Consider the following 23,356-nt stretch of genomic DNA (forward strand, 5'->3'; position numbering starts at 1 on the left):
CACCAACACAAAATGTTTTTTGGTTTTTTTCCCCTACTTTAAAAATCAATATATTTTCTAATTGCCATTCAATCCCTTATTAATTATATAATAATGTCTACAGTCGGAGTAGAAAAAGTTGCTATCGAGAGTTGAAATAACATTGCCAACAACTCTGACACCAATTCAGGAATAGATACTTTATCTAAAACTTACAAGGTCCTGGTGTTCTGCTCTATCACATGTCCTCCCTCGCTTCTGATGATCTGCAGCAGTTGGGATAAATGCTTGTCCAAAGGAGACAACAACTATGTCTCCAAGGGGACTGCTGGAAGTCATGCATACTCAACTTTGCTCTAGGGGAAAACAACAATAATTAGAAAAAAGAGAGCTTACAGAAAGAATTTAAAAAAATGTGTGAAGATAATTTCTCTAACAAAAAAAATGTGATCAAACTTCCATGTTTAATGAATTTCTAATGAATGATTTTAAAAGTTAAAATCGACAGGCCATCTTGATTTTTCTGTATATTCTAGCTCGGATTTTGATTTTTTTTCCTTTTGTTCTGACAAAATCTAAATTCTGCCATGAAAAGAAAACAAGATGAACCCCATCGCGATATTTCCCAGCTGTTATCCATACAGTGAAACATTTGCTCACATGTAATGAACTTGCATGACACAAACTTCTATTTTTGTGAATAGCGTGTGCAAGTTGAAGTTTGATTAAAACGTATATTTTCAGTTTAATTGCCAGAATCAAATATACATTGAAGTAAAGAAAAAATAAATACGGAAATGGTCTTTCACACGTATCGTGCTTTTTCGCCTTTAAGGCACTCAAATACAACACACTGACTTCCACTTGAGCCCCTGATGACGCAGCAGCTGGAGGTTCACTATATTGCTCAGGGACACTTCAACATGGTCAAAGATGAAACTAACTACCATGCCATACCTAAATAAATAAATAGAATAAAGAAGATTGAACCATCTACATGAATTAAAATGAATATTTTAAGTAAAAAAATCATTAAATGAATAGCAGCTTCCTTATACTTGGACAGAAGACTTGTTACATTCAAGTGAAATTCTACTAGTTCACATCTAGAACGTGACTGGTTGTACTAGTAGTGTACAAATGTCACCTAGAGCACAGTTTAGCTTCACTGATAACAGAACAAAGTATGTGGCTGTTCAACCGGGGTGCACTAGTCGATCTACTTGTGCGCTGAAATGTCACAAATGCATGAAAATTAGCAACAAAAATGCAAATAGCGAGCTTGAAGAATATATTAGCACAGGATTGTGCAGTGTAGCACCTCCACACGGGGAGTAGCATCATGAGTTTTAACAAGCTACATCAGGTGGGCATGGCCACCCAAGTCTTCCTGACCGCTTACTTCCCCTCCCAAGCATTTGCGCACGCACAGAAGCACTCACACTATCATCAGGGGTAGAATATTATAAACAGATGGCTTTGAAGAACAGAGCCAAGTAAAGGATTCTATATAGGTCACTTTCTAAATGACATCATAGGAGCCTAATTATGTCTCATGCCAGATGTACCACATCGCGTGCATTTTTCTCCCCCTGAATGAAACAGTTCGCGTTACATACAGCAAATCAAAGCAATGCTGGTGCATCTGAAGTTGGAGAGCAACAAGATCCTCATATTCACTCAACGCAGACTAAAACAGATGTACTGCTCAATGTCAGTCATACATGTGTGCTTCATCTGGTAAAATGCCACAAAATACTTTTTCCAGATCCCCACAACATTTCAGTGCACCTGCTCCCCTTCCCACATATATCATCACATACATTAGGGGTGTATATTTAAATTGTGGGTGCATACATATTTATGAATACACATATATAGTTCACAGCTGCATGGAAACAAAAAATAGAGACCCCCTACTCTTTCATATGAAAAAAAAAGCTTGTAGACGGACGGATACTGAAGAAATTGTGATAATGTTTGTCTTAAAAATATTTTAATGTCACTCCCGTTACCTGTCACTATAGTGGAGGGTGGGATGGGCTGGGGGGTCTCCAATTGCCAATGTCACATGGGCGACCAATTACTGCATTCGAAAGGGAGGAATTTACCTGTTAATGTCATGCACGAATTCCTGCTAGTCAATTTTTGTTTCCGCAATGTCAAGTACAAAGCGCAGTCGTTCGTTCTGCGTCTCCAACCAACCTGATTTCGATGCAAATGAAGGATGCCACTCGGAAAAGACTATTTCCATCCCACAATGGCGCACAGAGGGTCAAACGCTACGGTACGCCCAATTCTACCAGCGCAAAGTCTAGCAAAATATCAAAATAAAGAAAATTCCACCCATGTGCACCGTTAGACTTCAATTTGCGCTAGACCTGTGCTAGAAATGAAAATATAGCCCCTTAGCTTTCATTTTCCATCAATTTACCTCAACAACATGATAAAACGTTCATTAGGGTTAAACTCACCAATCCCACTCAGCAATGTCTACGTCACCAAGGTGACAGAACGCAAAACACAAAAAAAGAACTCCTCCACAGTTCAAATATAACTTTAGATAACTCAGTTTGCCTTTGTTTTCTCTTTTTTCTTAACAGTGTAGCACCTCACAGCTTGCTGTGCACCTTCATATTTCATGAGCAAGAATGGGTAAAAAAAAAAAGGGGGGGGCGTAATTCTGGTCACAAGGGTCATCCATTCTTCAATTTTAACAAACACAAACACAAAAATATTAACAGCATAATGAATTTGCAAGTTTTTCTACTTGCTTTTAAACCATATTGATTTGATTTTTTGTTTTTGCAGTGAATGTATTTTTGTATTAACTGTTCTATTCAACACGCTCTTACTTTATAAAAGCCTATTTTGATCACAGTGATAATATTATATGGTTTGGTTTAATACTTTTGTGTATATGCAATGATTAATTCTTTTCCCTTTTATGTGTCACTTTTAGAGTAAATTTCAACTGTGAGTGCCAAATCGCTTATAGCAAACACGCTTTACCTCTTATTTGGAGAATTGCAGAGTAAGAGCGAGCGAGAGAGAGAGAGAGAGAACAGAATTACTTTAAAAGTTACTCTGTACCCTTCTTCAGCAATTTGTGCAGACTTATTTCATAATATGGATGGATGCGTCATTGTAGACTGAATGCGAGTGTTTCTGTCCACACAATTGTATCACTTCATTTAGGGGGGAAAGAGTAGCAGATGTTGAGAATGTAGGAATTCAAGTCCATAGCGCCCCACACTATTGTTGTGAGACCAGTGGAACTAATTCCTCCAGCCAGAATGAGGCTTCAATATGCTCCTGTTTTGTGCCTCGCTGTGCAAACCGCACACCATCACATCTCCTCTCCTGCTGAATACAACGCCGTGGCTTGCTTGGACCACTTGCTCTTGCCCCACCCGTATGTGAGCAGAAGGCTTTGTCACCGGAGAGAGGGAAGGAAGAAAAAAGTATTTTTCAGATTGTGCTTGCCTCAACCCCCCCTCCGTCCCAGCCTCCCTCCTCAGCATCAAGTGCTTTCAACTTTCTCTGCAGCCACTTAGAAGGAGCAATGAGGAGAGAGGAACTGTCGCCCCGCTGATGCCAGGACGTCTGGGATGAAGTAACAAACGCTTGCTTTTAAAAGGACGTCCTGTGTGCATCTTTTAGGAAAAACAAACAAGATATTGCGGATTTGTCATAGCCATCAATCGGATGCAAGAAGGTAGGGCCAGTATCTAATTTTACTCCTTGTGACGGAACAATCCATCTTGTTTGTTGGGATATTACTTTTAAAATCATTTATTCTTTCATTTGAACAACGTTCGTGTAATTACAGTTGTTTCTGTTTCCATTGAATGGGTAGTTGTTCCCCGACAGATCTGCACCTATTAGAAGTGTAATACTTTTTAAATATTTATTCACACTTTTCATGTATTGTTATTACATTATAATGACCATTCGACATTTAATCAGAGTTGCGTGCATAGTCAATTTTCATACATTTGGCAATAAAAAAACTTGCAAATGCTGCAGGTTTTTATTTGACTTATAAAATATTTTTTAAAATATTTTTTATTTTACCCATTGTGTAAAAGTTCAATATCCTCTTAAATGTTTTAGTTGGGATAAGTGGTCACGTCGGGTAAAGTCTATTGCAATAACTTGCATGTTGACACGCGCTTTGACCAGTCTGTGTAGAATTACGCCCTCTGTCGGTCATTAAGTGTACACGACGCCTGGCATGATTGCGGATGGAGAGAGGGCACACAAAGCCGCTCAGCTTACTTGGGTGGAAAAAAATTGAACTCCAATGTGAGGGCTTTGTGTGACTAAGAGTCATGGTGGCAGCATATCAGTCACTTTCCACCCTGGTGAGTTATTGCAGACTTTCCAGCGATTTTTTTTTCTGGTGATGTCTGAATCTGGCTGAGGGAGTGTGAAGTTGAACAGACACCAAAGGTCATTTTAGTCTCAATTATCAAAGCTATTGTGCAACTCTCCGGGGCTGGTTTTATTATCCTTTGTTTTTGGCTGGTTATCTTGGCTTTTACATTAAAGAGCTGTGTGCTTCATGTCAGCCAATTCTTCAAGATGAAGCAGTTTTATTGGTACTGTGTTCAAGTTTTCTGCGTTTTTTGGGGGGGATTTGGTCTATGCCTGGAATTTCAGGGACTTAAATCAAAGTGGTGACAGTATTAAAAATAACTTAAGAAGTTATTGTTGAAAGTGGTACAGAAACTTGTCATCCCTGGTGTGATTTATAGTTTTTTTTATTTAAATGTAGTACATATTTTTGCAGCTTTAACTGTCAAAATGCACTCCCGTCCGTATCTGTACAGTCTTTATGAGTGTTATGATAGTGAATATAAAACCCTAAAACAGGTTCAATAATTTTCCAGTTTTGTTATGGGGGAAAAAATAATTGGACATCCAAAACACATTTGAGCTTCTGTACTTTTGAACAATTTTAACCCTGGAAAGAAACTTTAAGGTGTTTGGGTTGGTGAGTTCATTGCATCTCATCAATGAACATGAGGCACTGATGCTGACTTGCAGCTCATCGGAATACTGCACTTCCATAAAACTGAAAAGGAATGTGTATTTGGAAACTGCCTGGTCCTGCCCCCATCCCCCAACCTACCCCAACTCACACCACACCGCACACCATCGGAGGTTTATCCTCCAGCTGGAAAGTGCAGATATCAGTTGCCTGCAGCAACATCCAAACGACTTTCTCCTCATGCGTTTGGAAGTTGTCTGTGTGACTTCATGACCACAGCGGCGCTGACGAAATGACATTTTCCAACTTTGCAGTTAAACTGCTGGATGGAGTTAACAGTACCATGGATCCAAAGCAGCATTTCCTTTCTTGGGTTATCAGGAGGAATATAGTTGTATCAGTGCCATACCACGAGCAATAAACGCGTATGCTGCACATGTGTCCTGTCATTTATTGACACGGGAGAAGAGTGGTGCTGAGGAAACCAGACGTGGTCATAACGAAAAGAGAAGGTTAACCATTGTGGCAAACCTCCAAGCCACTGTCTTGAGCTCATTCTGAGAATCATGGTTCATTCTTACCTCAATGTTAACCACAGCTGTGACTCAAACTCCATATAAATCTCTTAACCATAGAGCTGATGCAACAACTTAGCAAGTGGCCAGTGTATCCATTATGCTACCAATTATTTTGTGCAGACTTGCAGAAGGCTGGGAGAGATAGTGTGCTGCGGAACTCCAGGATCATATCGTCGATGTGCGTAAACTGGAGGCTGTGTAGAACTCTGGTACACACCGCCCCCTCCTGGCCAGAGATGGAACTCTGTTAAAGGCCGCCAAATTCCAAAGAAACCTTGTTATTCTCCCACGTTCTGGGAAACTAAATTAAATTAAACGATATATTTTTTGGGCAACTCAGGTGTAGTTGCAAAATACAAATGATAAAAACTAGAACAAAAATAAGTGTCAAATATCAACACAAATTTCAAATTGATGGTAAAAGCGATGGATAGACAAAATCTGTAGGATTCATTGACAACATTTCAGTGCAACATGTATGTGAATGTGAACATGTCCAGGGTATGCAACAACTCTCAGATGGGATGGGGTACACCGGCATGTGTCATGTCATGTGTCATTATCCACACCACTTATCCTGTACAGGGTGGCGCGAGTGTGCTGGAGCCTATCTCAGCTGACTACAGACGAAAGGCGCACTACACCCTGAACTGGTCGCCAGCCAGTCACAGGGTAGACATAGACACCGTCACTGAGTGGGAACTGAACCCACGCTGCCCGCACACAACTCGGGCGCGTGTACCACTACACCATCAGTGACTTACACCTGCATGAAAATACAGGCACAGCTTCAGCACTGCACTGTGAGGCCATGCTAACCAGTCGCCCACCGTGCTGCCCGCGTGATATATTATAAATATATTTTGAAATCAAATAAAATGCTGGAGGGGCTTACCTGGAGCACCCCAGATTTGTGACTGGGCTATAGCACTCCCTAGCGCCAACACTGAGAAAATGGATGGATTTAAATAAGGCATTTTAAACGGCACAAAATGACAAAAGTGAGGTGACAACACGGAAACAGTATATTTTTCTGAAAATGAAAGTATTTTTATGACTAACATGCTGTGAAGGACGCTTGTCCTTGACAGCACCCCATCGGGCTGCAAGCATTCTGTCGACCCTTACCACAATCTGTGTCCAACTTTCAATATGTTCGGATTTCCAATTAATGGTCTCCATATGACATACTGGAAATATAATATTTAGACAGTTGCGTTTTGACTTAAGAGTTTATTTTGTTCCGCCACCATGCTGATAATTCAGATTACTTCTATGGCAAGTCAACTTTCACCACTGAAATGCCAGCTATCTTTTCCAACCCCTGAAAAAAAACAATGTCTTATGTTTTTTTTGCTATATGTTTTGAACAAAATAAAAACACTGTGTGAGAGAAAGAACACGTGACACGTGACAATTTGTGAAACCTAGCAATATTCGTGTTTGTGATATGTTGGTGATCAGATGTTCTTCCTGTATTAATTGCTCAATTTCTTTCACTTCTTTGGAGTGGTGGATTGTTTAATGTTAGCAGTTCAAAGAAAAGGAGCAAAGTACTTGAAAAAGACTTTGAATGAAATCGTTTTTCAGATGGGAGATGGATGAAATGAGGGTGAGCGAAATGTTTAGCTGAACATTTTGACAGAAGTGATCGAAACGTCCATTTTGACATCCATTCTGGGTGAACGGGGGTCATAAAGCCACGGTAGCACGTCCAGTGTATTCAGGGGACCTGAAAATGATCGAATTGACGTTGAGTGTCTCAGCCACAGATGTCTCAAACTCTGGTCCTCGATGGTCGCTCTCCTGCATGATTTAGATGTTTACCTCCTTCAACACCACAGTTTCAAATTACCAGGATACTTATCAGTCACCCGCAAAACTTTCTGATGAGCTGATCATCGGAGTTTGACACCTGTGGTCAAGGTCATTGAGTGCGAAAGTTGTGGTCAAATGATGTCCTTCGCATAGAAATCAGTGGGAAGGTGCAGTACCACATGTTCCCAGAAGAGGGACTCCTTGGATGGTTAACAGTATTTGGGTTTGGGTCAGTCGATAGAAGATTGTGGACGGCTAAGGGTATGTTTCAGGGTTAGGGGGAAGTTGATAGAAAGCAAAAATAGGATGCAGCTAGACGAGACTTACTCCAGCCAAAAATAGGCTAGACATGCCTATGACCAAGCTCACTATTTTTGATTTTGTTTGGAGCAGATTTTACTTTAATTTTGCAGTCAATTTTCACTCGTTTGACCACACACAATTTCAGTTCTGAGTGTCAAAGTGTACACAAAGTGTGGTAGTAACTCCAATTACAAGTTTAATTTCTTCCGTCCCTGAGCTCCTAACGCAATTTACGATCATATTATATCACCTATTGAAATGAATTGAAATTCCTTTTATCTGTTCAAGCCTGAAATTAAAAAAAAACGATTTAATGAACACAATTAGCACTGTATTGTATTAAAAACCACACACGACAATAAAACTCAATAAACTTAATAAATAAAACTCAATAAACATGTTTAAGCTGTTGTTAAAGCTGTCTGGAACGTGTTACGACCAAAATGTGAGATTTGGCCTTCTGTAGCTGATTTTGAGTTGATAGGAAGAATTGTTTAACACGTGATCACTTGCTGATGCATTTTTATTTCCAACTGTAATTAATTATGAAACCGTAATATTAAATGCTCTATTCTTTGAAAACGTTAAACAAACAATGTGCCAAACTCACGGCCAAAAAAAGTAGAGTGCTCTTTCTGTCTACTTGCAGACCTGCAAACTGATGACTTCACCTTACTTTGTATTAATATACAGATGCAATGGGACACTTAACGATGAACTTGGTGACTTATATGTACGTACATGTGATGCTACTTTTTTTGTTTTTGTTTTGACCGACATGTTGGAATCTTCCAACACTGTAACATTCTCCCCTTTGTTTCAATTTCAGAGCCAGGCCCAATTCACAATGGGCCCTCTACACCTATGTGTGCTGCTCCCAGTGACGGCGTTGGTTGTGGCGGCTGTCGCTGCCGAACTGCCCGCAACTGTTGACGACGAGTACACTTGGCCTCAATGGAATTTGCCTCTGGTAAGGAAGAGGCGCACTCTGCCTCTGAGCAGCCCCCACTTCTCAGCTCATCCTAAATCGGAGGTGAGCGGAACGTGCGGGATCGAGTGTCAGCGTGGTCTCCCCTCACCGTCCCTGGATGACCTGGAGCAGCTCCTATCCTACGAGACGGTTTATGAGAATGGCACACGCACGTATACCTCAGTGTCTGTACAAGGTCTCAACGAGGTGACGGATCGGTCCAGAAATGACACCTCTCGCTCCCGTAACAAAAGAGAGGTGTACGGCACAGACACCCGCTTCACTATTTCTGATAAGCAGTTCTCCACTAAGTATCCCTTCTCCACTACTGTCAAGATCTCCACGGGATGCTCTGGAGTTCTGGTGTCACCCAAACACGTGTTGACCGCTGCCCACTGCATCCATGATGGAAAGGATTATTTGGATGGCGTTCAGAAGCTTCGTGTCGGTATTCTTAAGGAGAAATCCAGAAAGGGGAAAGGAGGCAAAGGGAGAGGAGGGCGAGGGAAAGGCAAAAAACGAAAGGGCGATGGCGCTAAAGAAGAAGTAAAGCAAGTGGAAGAAAAGGGAGGCAGTCGTAAAGGAAAGGAAGGAAAGGGTAGAAAGAGCCGGAGTCGCCGCAGTGCGGAAGTGGAGAAACCCTCGTTTAGGTGGACCAGGGTCAAGAAAACCCAAGTGCCCAAGGGTTGGTTCAAAGGTGTGTCTGATGGACTGACTGCAGATTACGACTATGCAGTTCTGGAGCTGAAGCGAGCGCCCAAAGTTAAGCACATGGACCTGGGTGTGATCCCCTCAGTCAAGAAGCTCCCTGCAGGAAGAATCCACTTCTCTGGTTTTGATGATGACCGGCCGGGGAACCTGGTCTACAGGTTCTGTTCTGTGTCTGAGGAGTCCAATGATTTGTTGTACCAGTACTGCGATGCCAAGCCTGGCTCCAGTGGTTCTGGAGTTTACATCCGTCTCAAAGAGCCAGGCAAGAAGAAGTGGAAGAGAAAGATCATTGGGGTCTTCTCTGGTCATCAGTGGGTGGATGTTAACGGGAATGGGCTGACACAGGATTACAACGTTGCGGTGAGGATAACACCTCTTAAATATGCCCAAATCTGCTACTGGGTCCACGGGGACTCAAGCGAGTGCCAGGTGTCCTAAGACAACACAAGAGTCCACCACCCAAATCCACTTCCTTGAAACCAAAGGTTACCCAGTGTTCTCGGACCCCCCCAGCTTTTGTAACCAACATGGTGCCGGTCTCGCTTCCTGCCTGTGCCTCCCCCCACACTCATCTACAAACACACCAACACCGCCATAAGGACTCAGTGTTGACAACAACAGGAACTCCGTAACGCATAAAGAGAACTGTGGCTTTTCTAATTTATTAAAAAAAAAAAAACTGAGAAAAACATATGTCTTTGAATTGTTTACAGATCAGTCCGATCTGCAGTTTTGCTTTAGAATTTGTTGTCAATTTTTCACTTTTCACTTTCCAAAAAGTGTATCAGCTTGTCTAAATGTCTTTTTTTTTTTCAAACAAGGCTCTGAGAGAGACTTGTCGTTTGGAAGTTCTCACTGGAGAGATGGTGATTGGCTTCGACAAGACCCAGAGCAGAAATTTATGTAAACTATATTCCACAAACAAACTACAACATAGAAGTAATGAATAAATGGATGAGGAACTTTTAACAAGCTGGTGTTTTGCAATGTGTATGTCTAAAAGTTGTTGTACGTCTGTAGCATTCTATCACTTTCTGTCCGAACAGAGCTCGTTCTAATGGACCTTAAATTGAAACTGACACGCCAGCTTTTAGTAGCAGTGAAATGTTTTTTTTTTTTAATTGGTGTGCACATTATTGTATTGGTGCTAATCCAAAATACATGGTGCTAATTTATCGAACTATAAGCTTTTTTTTTTCCAAGGGAAAATGGAGCCTACTACTGTAACTATGATTTTGAGGCTGTTGTGCTAAAATTGGACTGAGAATTTCAATAATTTACTTGATAATTTAATTGATGATTGATATCTTACCCAAAGAGTTTAATTTGACCACAGACATTAGAATATTGTTTAATACTTATTACAGCAAATTGTAAAATGAAATGAAATGTTTTTTTAAATGTTGCTGATGTTCCCATTTTTTGCAAAAACTAATAAATACCAAATTCCTATTACTAATGAGGCAGATTGATGGACCAATAATTTAATCCGTGTTATTATGTGTGTGTGTTTGTGTTCTTGGCGATAAAAAAAAATCTTCTCACTGATATATGATATATAAGTGCACATAATTGGGCATGGGTAGGCGCACATTGACAATTACAATTTCATGAAAAAATTAAATCCAGCAGTCAGCATGGCAGACCTCACATGTTTGTTGGGTTTGTGGTTGAGCCTCACACACCCCTGAATGAGAACAGTACATAGAAATAATGTGTCACAGAATCTATATTTTAAACCCAAACTGCGAGTTTTCCCTTTCAACGTGGGCCAAACGGTCAACCAGCACGTTCACATCATTCATTGAGGTGAGAGTTGTGGCAGAACCATGTCCTGAGCCTCTGACACTTCCTGGCTGAGAAGAACACCATTGTGTTGGAGCGAACCCCGACTGACACGGCCTGGCGCCGTGTGATTTTTTTACCCCCATTTTTCCTAAGCTCAAGGGGCTCATCGAGGGGGATGGATCAAGATGGTACTGCAGAGGATCTCTGAAGAATCCTTCCAGGAGTGTATGAAGCCTTGTCGGAGAAGGAGGGGAAAGACTTGAGAAGGATTTCTTTGAACGAGAAAACTTCCTTGGATTTGAAACATATTTTTTGGAAAAACAGCCCTACAATCTTTCTTGACATACATCATACGCCTAACACTACCGTATTGATGGTACAATTTGATTTGAATAGCATATCATTGTACAAGTAGTGTATTGAAACTTTTATAGCTTCCAGCTGTTGAAACCCAATACTCCCTCAAAACAACCTCCCTAAAGCGGCTCTTTCAAAAATCACGTAAGATGCATAAGTATGCTAATGAGACAGCAATGAAGGGAGAAAGATGCAGTTCAATCCGTCGTTTATTGCATCTCAGAGGGCTTACATGCACTGGGAAGGGACATCTTACACAAAATAAATTAAACAAAAATAAAACTCTTATAACTTATCCATGAAAATGTTTAGTCTGATATCTTTTGTACAACCTTACGCTTGAAAATGTCAACTCAAATGACAGGGGGGATAGTTGACTATTTCGAATTGCAAATAGAATGTAGTCCAAATCCATGTCAATACACACACACGCACACGCACGCGCACAAACCACAATAACAAAAGATAACATTGGTCAAAACGTTGTCGACTATTCTGCCCTGCTCACATTATCAAGATATCTTACAACGGAACTACAAATCCTTGATGCCAAAGAAAATCATTGAACAAATTGCAATAACTGTTTCAAAACAGTTGTTTATATCCAGAGAGTTGGAAATTGGGCTGTCAAATACAAAGGCAGATCACTTGTTTAAATGTAAATTGTTCCATTATATGAGACTGGCCAGAGTTTGGATATATGCAAAACATTGTTTTTTTTTAAAAACTAAACCAAACAAAATAGAAAACAAAACATACAAAAAAAATTAGGTTTTATTTCGCTCCTAATTTATTGGTCTCCAAAAAGATTTGATAGGGATTCAAAATAAATAAATAAATGAATAAATAAATAAAATAAAATAAAAAAGCACACAAGCAATAAAAAGTGGAATTGTTTCATTGATGGGCAGTTTAAACAACTTCAATGATAAATAAATAATGCCTTTTCACTGGAAATTTGATTTGGATGTAAGACTTGTCCTCCAAAAGCAAAACAAAATATCACCAACAGGGAGTCTTGCCTTTCTTGAGCCAAACCTCATTTAAGATAGGACAACTGACACAAAATAGTCACATGGAAAAATAAAAAAAATTAAAAAAAACCACAAAGCCTCAGTTGATGTTCCAATGTCTCAAAATCACGCACATTTTTTTCATAATATACAATAAAATCATTTTTTTCCTCCAAATGATGACATAATGACACATGACTCCTCACAATTTCATGTCAGATTCACATTGATATTTCTCTTCAACAGACGTACAGTACAGGATAGAGACGTATTCGTCAAATTCACCAGTGGAGTTTATGTACATCAATTAGGACCTTTCTGTAAACAGGACACAACAATAGTTCTCCAAAAACTACAGGGACTTCATTAAGCACGCTCATCCAATTAGAGCAGAACAAAGAAGGGCTCCTCCCACTTTACAAGGAGTCGGGGACAAGACTGGGTGGAGCTTAGGACATCAAAGTACAACCATCATTCAACACATTAAATCAATCTAAACACATATGCCTTTCACTTTCACTCAAGAACATTTTCAGAATTTTTTTGTGAGATTTTGCTTGAGACAAAAAGTTGAAAACATCTACATGAGCACGCACTTGGAATTCTTTTCTCGTAAATATTCAGATACTGTTTATAATCCGCTATGGTTCACTTTCACAGTTCATCACACAGGAGAAGGTAACAGAAAGTAGATGGATGACAGAGGCTCTTATCATGTTGAGAAGCAGACAAAATAGCGAGAGAGTGGCAGAGCCGTTGGCATCTTGGAATCTTGACAGACGCCGGGTAAACGATGGGCGCATCCGACTCTGAAGAGGAAAATATCTGCGTCTACAAAGACAGGACAATCTGCCCTCATCATCTTATTCGAAGAAACATAGTACAGGGTATTTTCAGAGTGCTCTTATATGAGGTAAATATGGTAGACCCAGGCATGCTTTCACAAATCTGAGAATGCTCATGCAGGTATGCAAAAGAGAGTTGATAGAACAAAGACTGTCTCTGTTACTTATTTTTGTATTTAGTATTTATCTATTAACTCCGAAGTATATGTTATACATGTGAAAACTTTTCAACGCATGATTTGACTTGTCAGTCGGTGTCTTAATATACGTATGCCCACAAAATGGCGACTGCGACATACCTTTCTTTCATTTGTGTTATAAGAAGTCTTTCAGATCGAGATCTGCCAGAGGATCCTTGGGCTTTTTGGGACTCTGGCTTGCAGGGCCAGGAGAAAGCTGTGAAAAACCACAACAAAAGTTGTCCAGTCATGTAATTATGGGCATCATTACGTACAAAAACGCTCTATGGTTTTGATACATGATACTGGAGAGTGAAATTACTTCAGCTAACTAATTTGCATCTTAAATGAATATAACTGAAAAGCAATTTGAAAAGTGAAAAATATATTGTACACCCAATGTGTAAGACAAAAAAGACATTCATTTTTCTGGGCTGGCAGTGAAAGAGTTAACATTCACACTGGACTGCTCAGAAAATCAAATTGTTGTTTTCATTATAATTGCAGTAAAGTAAAGAAACGTTTTATGATGTTTGGCTGCGGCACGAATCATTTTAATTACGCTAGGAACAATTGCTTTGAAATTCAAATGTTCATGCTTGACCTTAGTGGTTCCACATTGTTGTGCGTTCTTACCGGCGCTCCTGGTGCCGCAGCTCCTCCCGGTGCTGCTGCAACCACCCCAGCAAAGGGAGGTCTCATCATGGACTGACCCATCATAGGTTGACCCATCATGGGCTGCATCATGGGAGCTCCTGGCCCTCCTGCAGCAGGCTGAACACAATTTATGTACTTACACTCCACTCGCAAGAGCGCCTGGGTCATGTAGTACAGTATCACCATAGGAGTACGAGTATCTCAAAGCGCAAGAGAGATGTAGTACAAGAGAGGGTGATGTGGACATATGTGATATGTAAGTCCCGGTATGCGATAGGGTTATATTGAAAAGTTCTGGTATTCCCTCCCTCCGTTCTGGTGCCCACTTAAAGCACTGCTCTTAATGATAATAATGTTTTGGTATTGACCAGAGTTTAAGAAATTTGTCACATATGTTGGTAAAGGTGTGGCACACTTCTATATTCACTCTACATGGCGATCATCACTCAGTGCTCCAAAGCAGAGGTAGGAGGGCTGAAGTGGATCAAACCATTTTTGAAGCAAAAGTGGGTGACCTGTATTTATAATGTTGAATTATGTTTCAACTTTGTACTCTGTTTTGTTTTTATTTTTATTTCTTTCTTTATTTCTTTATTCACAATTTTTTAGTTTGTTAAAAGCAACACACACACACAAAAAATCTATAAATATCTCTAGAATTTTGGTGCTGTTTTTAGTATCTTTAGAGGTGCTTTAGGGGAGTATTTCTGCTAGTGTGCTTGGGGAGATGTCTCCTTAAAATGGGTTAGATATGCCTATGGTACTTACCAGAGATGGGCATTCCGTCCCACGGATGGAAAGGTCCATCCGCCCATCCCAGACGGACGGCCTTTTCGGGACGAGAAGTTTTTTTTAAAAAAGGACGGCCTAAGCAAGGACGGAAATGGGTTTTCATCCGTCCCTTTAATCGACCTTGACCGGGTCTGGTACCCGTGGATGCCCATTTCACTGACTGAAACACGCCCAACTTGTCTGGTGAAAAGTAATGATGGACGTGCTTTAAAAGGACTAAGACGGACAGGGACGGGGGATGATTTTTTTTTTATGAATAAGGGCAGTCAATGACAGAAGGGTTTCCAAAATAAGGTACAGTGTACATATTTTTATTACAATTCCAAATTTGTTCGTACTTTTACTTGAGTGCAGGAGTTGAATCAGTAGTTCTAATTTTTCCAGTCTTTTATCCTCAACTATCTGAGCTTGTATTTAGGTAAAGAGTATGAGTACTTTTGCTTCCTCTGGAAAATACTCACCATACCAAAGCCAGGCTGCGCACTCATTGGTGGTACCATTGCTCCACTAGGGGGCGCTGCTCCAGGTCCACCAGGAGCCACACCAGCCTGGTGGGAAATTCAAAATCATATTTTGTAAAAGCACACATGTTGTCAGCTCGTGTACATGCACAGGTGGGATATGAGGTCTGACTGCAGATTACTGTCAATGTGGTTCTCACCATGGGGACACCTGGCGTGGTCCAGCTTGTGGGGGCCACGTGAGGGGTCCAGTTGGCTCCTCCAGTCAACTTCTTCTCACTCTGTGGGTCTCTACAGGAAGATTATTATTAGATGGACCTATGAATTATTTATACTGTCCACCGCCAAACATGCATAACAGTGCGATAATGAATTAAAAAACATGAATGAAGAAGAAATATTTTTGCACACTGACGTGTGTGAGAAAACAAACTGCATTAAAATCAATTAAAAAACCAAGTGAGTTGTGATTTTACTTCATACTCAATACTCTATAGAACGAAATTAAGTTCCCGCGAGTCAGGCAAAAGCTCCCTTTCGGTAGATGTAATTTGCGGCAGATGATCTATTCTTTTTCTGTGATTTGTGCATAAAATCGTAAATGTATATCTGTTTAGTTTTCCATTTTGGGTTTCTGAACAAATATTGGCAAAACAATGTTGTTCGTTAATTCTTTTTAGTTTCCGTTTTGTTCGATGAAAAGCAAATGAACGAATGAGACACTGATTCACCCTGCACGCAAATACAGTATCGAATGATGTTAAAGAAAGCAAAAGCAGTGAGCGTACTTACTTTTTTTTCATTCCAAGGTCTAAAGGGAAGAAATAAAAAAGAAGAAATGGAAATTTAATTTGAATGGAAATGAGCAATGGGTCCGTCCCATCATTCAATAGATTTACCTCCAACCAGGTTAGCCAGTGAGGAGTCAAGATCCCCGGCAATTGTTTTTGTTGGGGGTGGAGTTGCAGGTGGAGCGGCTGCAATGTTTTCAACTGTGACGGGAGTTCCCATGCTCCCTGCTGCACTTCCTGTCGTGCTTCCCCCGGTGCTCTGCGGCGTAATGGCGGGCATCAGCAAGTCACCTAATCCACCAAACACTTGAAGAGAGGGTGGGAAAGGCACAACATTTAAAAAACACAGATTACATGTATGTTAATCCTCAATCGAGCTAGAATGCAGGCTTTGGTCTGATATGAAACCCGACAGTATAAGGTGAGGGAAACAACCCATTGAAACAGCAATGTTAGTCAAAGTACAAAGAGTGGGACCATGTTTGAAGATTCCAAGGGGTAGCAACAGCAATAAATTGGCAACATGTACACCCCAAATGATATCTACTTATTTTTAAATAGTGCACTGATTTGTGACCAGGTGTCACAATACGCTCCTTACGCGTAGAATTCAGTGTTTCCCTTTGCTTGTCACTGTCAGTAAAAAAAGACTTGATTTTAAAATAAAGAGCAAACAAACATAATACAAAATATTGAAGGATCTTCTGATCCACAGGGTTTATTATTATCATAATATTATGATCTTCAAAATGAACTATTTGGATTTGCTCATTGTAATCATTGCAACTGATGGTTTCGACTTCATTGCAATGTTATACTGTAACATCATTCTCAACTGAATTTTTGATGGCATTTGGATATATATCAACACTAGAGATGACTGGGGGGAAAATGATTCCACAAACAAGTATATTTTGTCTCATGCAGGAGACACTCAGGGATTATGATTCCATTTTAAACATGCGAATAATTCTTAAACAAGGGGCAGACTTCAAAAAGTGCAGATGCTGCAATGCACTATGGAGTTCAACTCACCAATTACACATTAGTAGAAGCAAACAAGAAGAAGCCAGCAGAGAGGAGGAAGTGAAGATGAAGGAGGATTTGGGAGAGTGGGTGATGCAAAAGAGAGCATGTGTGAAGCAGAAGAAAGCACAGCATGTGTGAAGGTGCCACTTTGAAATAAGATAAGAGAGAAATCCGGTCTATCATTGAGACACAGCCAGGGTGAGAAGTTAAGCAGTCGGCAAAAGTGGTAGAAGCATGTCATTCTATGTCATCTTCATCCATGCACCAGACAAACTCTCAGGAATAATTACAGCAGCCTTCATGGCGCTGACTGCGAAATTTTCATTGTAAAATACAGTTTTGCACATCGACTAGCAATTAAGCAAGATTGTTTAAGTGATATCTGTGAAGGGTTTACATCACCTGTTTCTGAGCTAAATGAAAACCTTTCAATTCCACTTACTTGAAGCATCAAAGCCACCAGAAGGTGCCGGTGTGGTTTTTGCAGGTTCCGCTGTGGCAGGTACCAATGGTACAGCTGGCACAGGTGGTGTCGGAGAGGGAAGTGAACCCAGAGTTTCAAATCCCGACTCAAGAAGATCATTCTGCACCGGAGCTGGAGCTGGAGCCAAGGCTGGGGCCAGGGCTGGGGCCACGGTGGGTGCCAGGGTGGGGGACATGAGGTCTAATGAGCAGACAGACAGGACTGTGACCACCATTTGCAATTATTTCCAACCTTTGACTTTTTTACATTTACATTACATTAGAGAATTTGCAAGCCAATCACAGTCCGCTCGGATAATGCTAATGCATAATGGGATACTCAGATGAGCTAACACATATCATCTCATGTGGTGTTGTAATAACACATTAGGGAATGGGCATTTGAACACAAATGGTGCAGCAACACTCATAGGTAGACAATACAACAATTTTCACAGGTATATTTTCTTTTTCCTCAGCGAAAAACATCTAATATTTTCATTTAGAGTGGTTTTGAGGGTTCTTTGTGCCTGCATGACTGTATTGTATTATGCTGCTGCCCGGTCGACATGTCACGCAGCCACATTGGATTAATCAAAATGACACAAACTGTTTCATAATTTATATCATTTTCATTACTATATGTTGTTGTTGAAAAGAAACAATAAAATATTCTGTAGTGTTCATTCCTTATCAAAAATGGCATTTTCTATTCATTTTAATGGGGAAAAGTGCTTTAAATTACGAGCTAGGTCAAGGAACAAGCAAAGGTATATTATTCAAAATCAGCTCACGACAATGATGCAAGATATACAATGGACCTCAGCATGCTTGTGGTTCAGCACCCTCAGATTTACCTATTCAATGACTTTTTTCAATATTTAAATAATATATTTTGTTTGCCTATTCAAGATTTTTGGGGTTCCAAATTAAAAAAAAACTTTTTTTTACTGTGATCAAAATGTTAGTCAATTACTTGTGAATTTTCATGATTCGGACTGGCCTGGTACCTATCCCTTGAATAGCGGGTCTATATTAATATAGTGTAACCCCAAACAGTTGTACCTCCCAGCAGGTCACCTCCAGGAGCAGAGCTCTGCGTCTCCTCCACAGAGCCACTAAAGGAGTCTGGAGGGGGAATCAGATAATCCAGAATGAAATAGAGGGTGCAAAAAAAGAGTGAGAGGTCAACACAAATAATTGTTTCAATTTTCAACATATTCAGGTAGCTATTTAAAGAAATTTTTCACTTTATATTGAATACGCTAACTACTGGAGGAAGCAACAGTTGATCATTATCTAATTTGTATTGCAGAAAGAAAGTCTTTCACAAGAAATAAGGAATGTGAATAAGCAACATCATTTCTGTGATTCATCACCTGTTGCTGTTTTGCATAATGAAGAGTTTAAACAATAAGATCACTTCCCTCAAAAGCCTTGCAACATATCTACTTTTTCAAAGACCATCATTTTAACCTGCTTAAAACCAAATGAGCTCATACCACCAAATGAAGCCTCTTTTCGAAACTTTGTACATTCGTAGGTTGCACATGCTCGTAATAAGGGTGGGGGTATTTCCGAATGTGCGCTCATACCTTGCTCAAACAACACCTTCAAAACATTTCAAGTTCTCGTTATGCAATCCACACGGTGCTGTTTTATCTTGCAGTCATTTAACTTCTCCCAGGTCCGTACTGGCTTTTTAGATTAATTCCCTGGATTTATGGCTGACTTCTTGATTTACCCAGATAATATATTAATTATGTGTGACTTTAATATTCACATGAATGCCAAGTTGGAACCACTTAATGCGATGTTTCAGACAATTTATACTTTTGGTTTCACGCAGATAATAGATAAAGCGATGCATAAAAATTTGAAATCTTTAGATTTATTACTAATTCTGGGTTTAGCTGCCTCAAATGTATATATCAATTCCATTATTTGTATTATTTGAAGACCTAGCTGCTTTTGTCCTGACCATAGTAAAAGCTGCAATATTCGTTCTTCAACCACCACTGCACACTCAACCGCTTCCTTTCTTTCTTATAGTGGTCCGTTTGATGATCTCACTAATAATTTCAATGCTGTTCTGTTAAATGCACTCGACTCCACAGCACCAATCTGATTTAAAACTTGTCTTGGAAGGCTTACTCCGTGGTTTACAGATAAAAAGGCGCATACTCAAACAATCACGTTTGAAACTTGAGCGCAAATGGCGTGCGACTAATTTCAAAGTTGCTAACTTGATTGGAACAAAATCCACCCAGTTAGGCGGAACCTCTATTAAAGAATGTACATTTTGTTTGTATCGTGAAATATTAATGCGTTTGTTAATTTGTTTTAATGTTCTGTACATTATTCAAAATACTATGTAAATGTTCATTGTTGAAATTGATCCTGTCAATGTTGAGGTAAACAGAATGCTAAATTATTTTAAGAAGAGTGTATGAGGGCAGTGTGTGACATACCTAGCAGGTCAATAACTGGGGTCGGCTCGGCTTTGGGTGGAGAGGAGGCCTCAGTGGCAGATGCAGCATCAGAAGCTGGTGTTGGAGCAACAACAGGAGTTGGAGCTGGATCTGCAGCTGAAGTAGGCGCAGGAGCAGGAGCAGGGGGAGATTCGGGAGCAGGATCTGTAAATGAGAATGAGTTGAGACAGGGAAGCAGACAAATTAAGGCTCATTAATAGAATACTTTAGTATGTTTTTCTGTGACTGCAACATTATTATCACGGCAGGGCTAGCATTCTATAGCAATGAAGCAAAGCGAGAAAGCAGGCCTTCATGCCTCTTTACCACCTCTTTTAATCAGGGCTGGTCATGACGAGTGGAGCCTTGCTGCACCCTTCATGAACAGAAGGAAAACGTAAAAGAAGCCATTAAAGTATTGCACCAGAACTCACCAGTGACAATGTCTCCAGATGGAGCCGGCTCTGGCAAAGGAGAAGGCCCGCGTGAAACAGCAGGGAGGTCTAATTGACCAAACCAAGCAAGAGGCAGAGTGCGAGAAAGAAGAAAATGGTGGAGGTCAAGGAGCAAAAAAAAGTATTAGCATAGCAGGTAGAAAACAGCTCAGGTAAAAAAAAAAAGCAGCCTAAGGGACAACACGATGCTTGTGAGTTTCATGCACAGCTCGCATATCACTATGGGGGGAAAAAAACAAGACGTGTAGTAGGAAAGGACTACATATTTGAAAGGAGTGGAGTTATGGTCACGAGAAGAGATGAACAGGTTTCACACACAGACACACGTGTATCAGCTCCAGTACCTGCACCAAAAAGGTCTACGCTAGGAGTGGTAGCAGCTTTGGATTCGGTGGTGGGACTTTGCTCAGGCATAGAATCAAGCATATCTAGGACACACAATCATAATACTGGATGGACATTCAGATTTCAAGTCCAGCGCAAACACATAGCAGAGAGAGGTCAGATGATATTGAATGTAATGTAAAAAAATTATCAGATTATAAATCACGGGAAATAATGAGAGCTTCCTACTTATTTAAAAACGTTCTTACTGTATTTGTGAACTATTGGAAATTCCCAGGCTTAATCAAACACACGACAGTCAACATTGACATGGACTGTTTAGGCATGACATTTTGTTGTGCACTACAACTAATGTAATATTTCATTTCATTTTCATGCACTAAAGGGCAAAATGTACAAACTATTTGTCTCGATCCAAAACCTTTCACATGCAGGAGGAGACTCGTCTAAATGTTGGCAGTCTCTGTTAGTAATATGTTATGAATTGCAGCAAGTGGAACAATCTCTGTCGATAAAGAGGTAGGAATAACCGACGAAAATCTAGAGAGGTGAACTATGGTTTTACTCCCAAAAGAATTAAAAATATTTTTTGTGCTCTAGTTTTAGATTAGTGATGCTTGTTTTAATGCCCAAAGATAAAGAATGAAGGAAAACGTATACATATTGTTCCCCACCATCCACAGGTAGCGCAGAGGTAGCAAAACACTACTTTTGTCCAAATTAAGTCCCTGCACTCACTTCATACTTCATACACTACATACTTTATTGGCACCGAGATGTCATAGAATGGTGCCGTAGCAATACTCTTATTGCATTGGCCTGAGCACAAAAACATAAATGTGTGAATTTTTTAGCGAATATGCGTCAGTAGGGCTAAAAAAATGTTGGCAAACACTGAACCACAAATTTGCATGGGTTCAACTGTGTAGAAATTTGAGACGCGAAGAAAGCTGTTCTTTTATCACTATTTAGGCGTCATCAAGCAAAAGAAACAAGATCAAAAATTATCAGCGTCATAATGCATAATGAGTGAAGGGGAGAGCAGAATGAGAGCGAAAGGACATTACCACCAAAGAAATCTAGAGTCGGAGCGGCTGCAGACTCTGTGGTGGTGGTGTCTGTGGTGCTAGTGGTGGTGGTGATAGAAGGGGTGGGGGCAGCGGCGGGGGCGGCGACAGGGGCAGCGATGGCCGGCGCCTCACTGGAGGTGGGAGGGGTGATGGCAGTAGCGCCCGTGTCGGAGGGTCTCATTGCAAACAGGTCCAGCCCCGGATTTATGTCAGCACTCCCCTCGGTGGTAGCAAAAGGGTCTTCAGCAGGTGAAGGAGCAGGGGGTGGAGTTGAAGGGTTAAGCATGTTTTGATGAGAGAAGAAGGGAAGGGAGTGGAGGATTAAAACATGAATACATCTGTGAGGCAAGGTGTATCTTAATGAAAGTTGGAAACCGTGAAACAAATTGTACTATGGTACAAGTTGTGCCCCGTTATGTTTTATAATTAGATGACAATTAAAATAATTATCAGATTTGAAATGAAAATACATCTTTTTTTCTAATCCTGACAATATGAGCACATGTAAATGCCAGTTGATCTTTTCTCTCATATTCAGCCTTAAAACCAAAGCCAGATGTTTTCAGTCAACAGCAAAAATAAAAAAACTTGACTCACTGTTCCTACTTTACTTTTGAAGGTGAGAGTATTATCAAGCAATGGCTAAAAAGAACAGTTGGGTAGCAGACTCTCATTCATTCTATATCTGCCTGCTGTTAATATGCCACACAAGCCCAGAAATATAGTCGAAAGCTTGGAAATTAACAAAATGATATTATATATATTATGTCATGTCATTATCCACACCGCTTATCCTGTACAGGGTCGCGGGAGCCTATCCCAACTGACTACGGGCGAAAGGCGGACTACACCCTGAACTGGTCACCAGTCAGTCACAGGGCAGACATAGACACCGTCAGTGAGTGGGAACCGAACCCACGCTGCCCACACATAACTCAGGCGGATATACCACTACACCAACAGGGACTATATTATATTATATTTTTCATATTATATTATATTACCGTATTTTTACGGCTGCATCAAAGGGCGCAACACCAGTTGAGGGTGCTATTTCCGTATTTAATGCATATACTAGGCGCGCCGCACTACAAGGCGCTAGCTCAGCTGCCTCGCGCTAGCTCAGCTGCTCGCGCTAGCTCAGCTGCTCGCGCTAGCTCAGCTGCTCGCGCTAGCTCAGCTGCTCGCGCTAGCTCAGCTGCTCGCGCTAGCTCAGCTGCTCGGTGCTAGCTCAGCTGCTCGCCGCTAGCTCAGCGGCTCGCGCTAGCTCAGCTGCTCGCGCTAGC

General features: G+C 40.6%; 2 protein-coding genes across 2 annotated transcripts in view; one reads left to right on the forward strand and one right to left on the reverse strand.

Annotated features, from left to right (window-relative positions):
* Window positions 1-3,340: 3,340 nt before the first annotated feature.
* prss35 (serine protease 35) lies at window positions 3,341-10,814 on the forward strand. Its single transcript, XM_088307818.1, has 2 exons — window positions 3,341-3,697; window positions 8,504-10,814. Exon 2 carries the CDS (start codon window positions 8,522-8,524, stop codon window positions 9,791-9,793), a length of 1,272 nt encoding a protein of 423 aa, XP_088163944.1. The 5' UTR covers window positions 3,341-3,697; window positions 8,504-8,521; the 3' UTR covers window positions 9,794-10,814.
* Window positions 10,815-11,691: 877 nt separating this feature from the next.
* The window catches only part of snap91a (synaptosome associated protein 91a), a 40,686-nt gene continuing 29,021 nt past the window's right edge, over window positions 11,692-23,356 (reverse strand). Inside the window, exons 16-28 of the mRNA XM_088306466.1 lie at window positions 22,068-22,310; window positions 21,000-21,083; window positions 20,635-20,703; window positions 20,201-20,365; window positions 18,795-18,857; window positions 17,710-17,931; window positions 16,347-16,544; window positions 16,240-16,258; window positions 15,648-15,738; window positions 15,448-15,534; window positions 14,174-14,311; window positions 13,658-13,754; window positions 11,692-13,344 (exon numbers count right to left, since the gene is read on the reverse strand). Coding sequence (XP_088162592.1) covers window positions 13,674-13,754; window positions 14,174-14,311; window positions 15,448-15,534; window positions 15,648-15,738; window positions 16,240-16,258; window positions 16,347-16,544; window positions 17,710-17,931; window positions 18,795-18,857; window positions 20,201-20,365; window positions 20,635-20,703; window positions 21,000-21,083; window positions 22,068-22,310 — 1,460 coding nt within the window. The 3' untranslated portion in view covers window positions 11,692-13,344; window positions 13,658-13,673. The remainder of the gene's footprint in view (window positions 13,345-13,657; window positions 13,755-14,173; window positions 14,312-15,447; window positions 15,535-15,647; window positions 15,739-16,239; window positions 16,259-16,346; window positions 16,545-17,709; window positions 17,932-18,794; window positions 18,858-20,200; window positions 20,366-20,634; window positions 20,704-20,999; window positions 21,084-22,067; window positions 22,311-23,356) is intronic.

Source organism: Idiotropiscis lumnitzeri, chromosome 10, assembly GCF_059441095.1.
Source record: "Idiotropiscis lumnitzeri isolate Australia: NSW breed Sydney's pygmy pipehorse chromosome 10, RoL_Ilum_1.0, whole genome shotgun sequence".
NCBI classification, from domain to species: Eukaryota; Metazoa; Chordata; class Actinopteri; order Syngnathiformes; family Syngnathidae; genus Idiotropiscis; species Idiotropiscis lumnitzeri.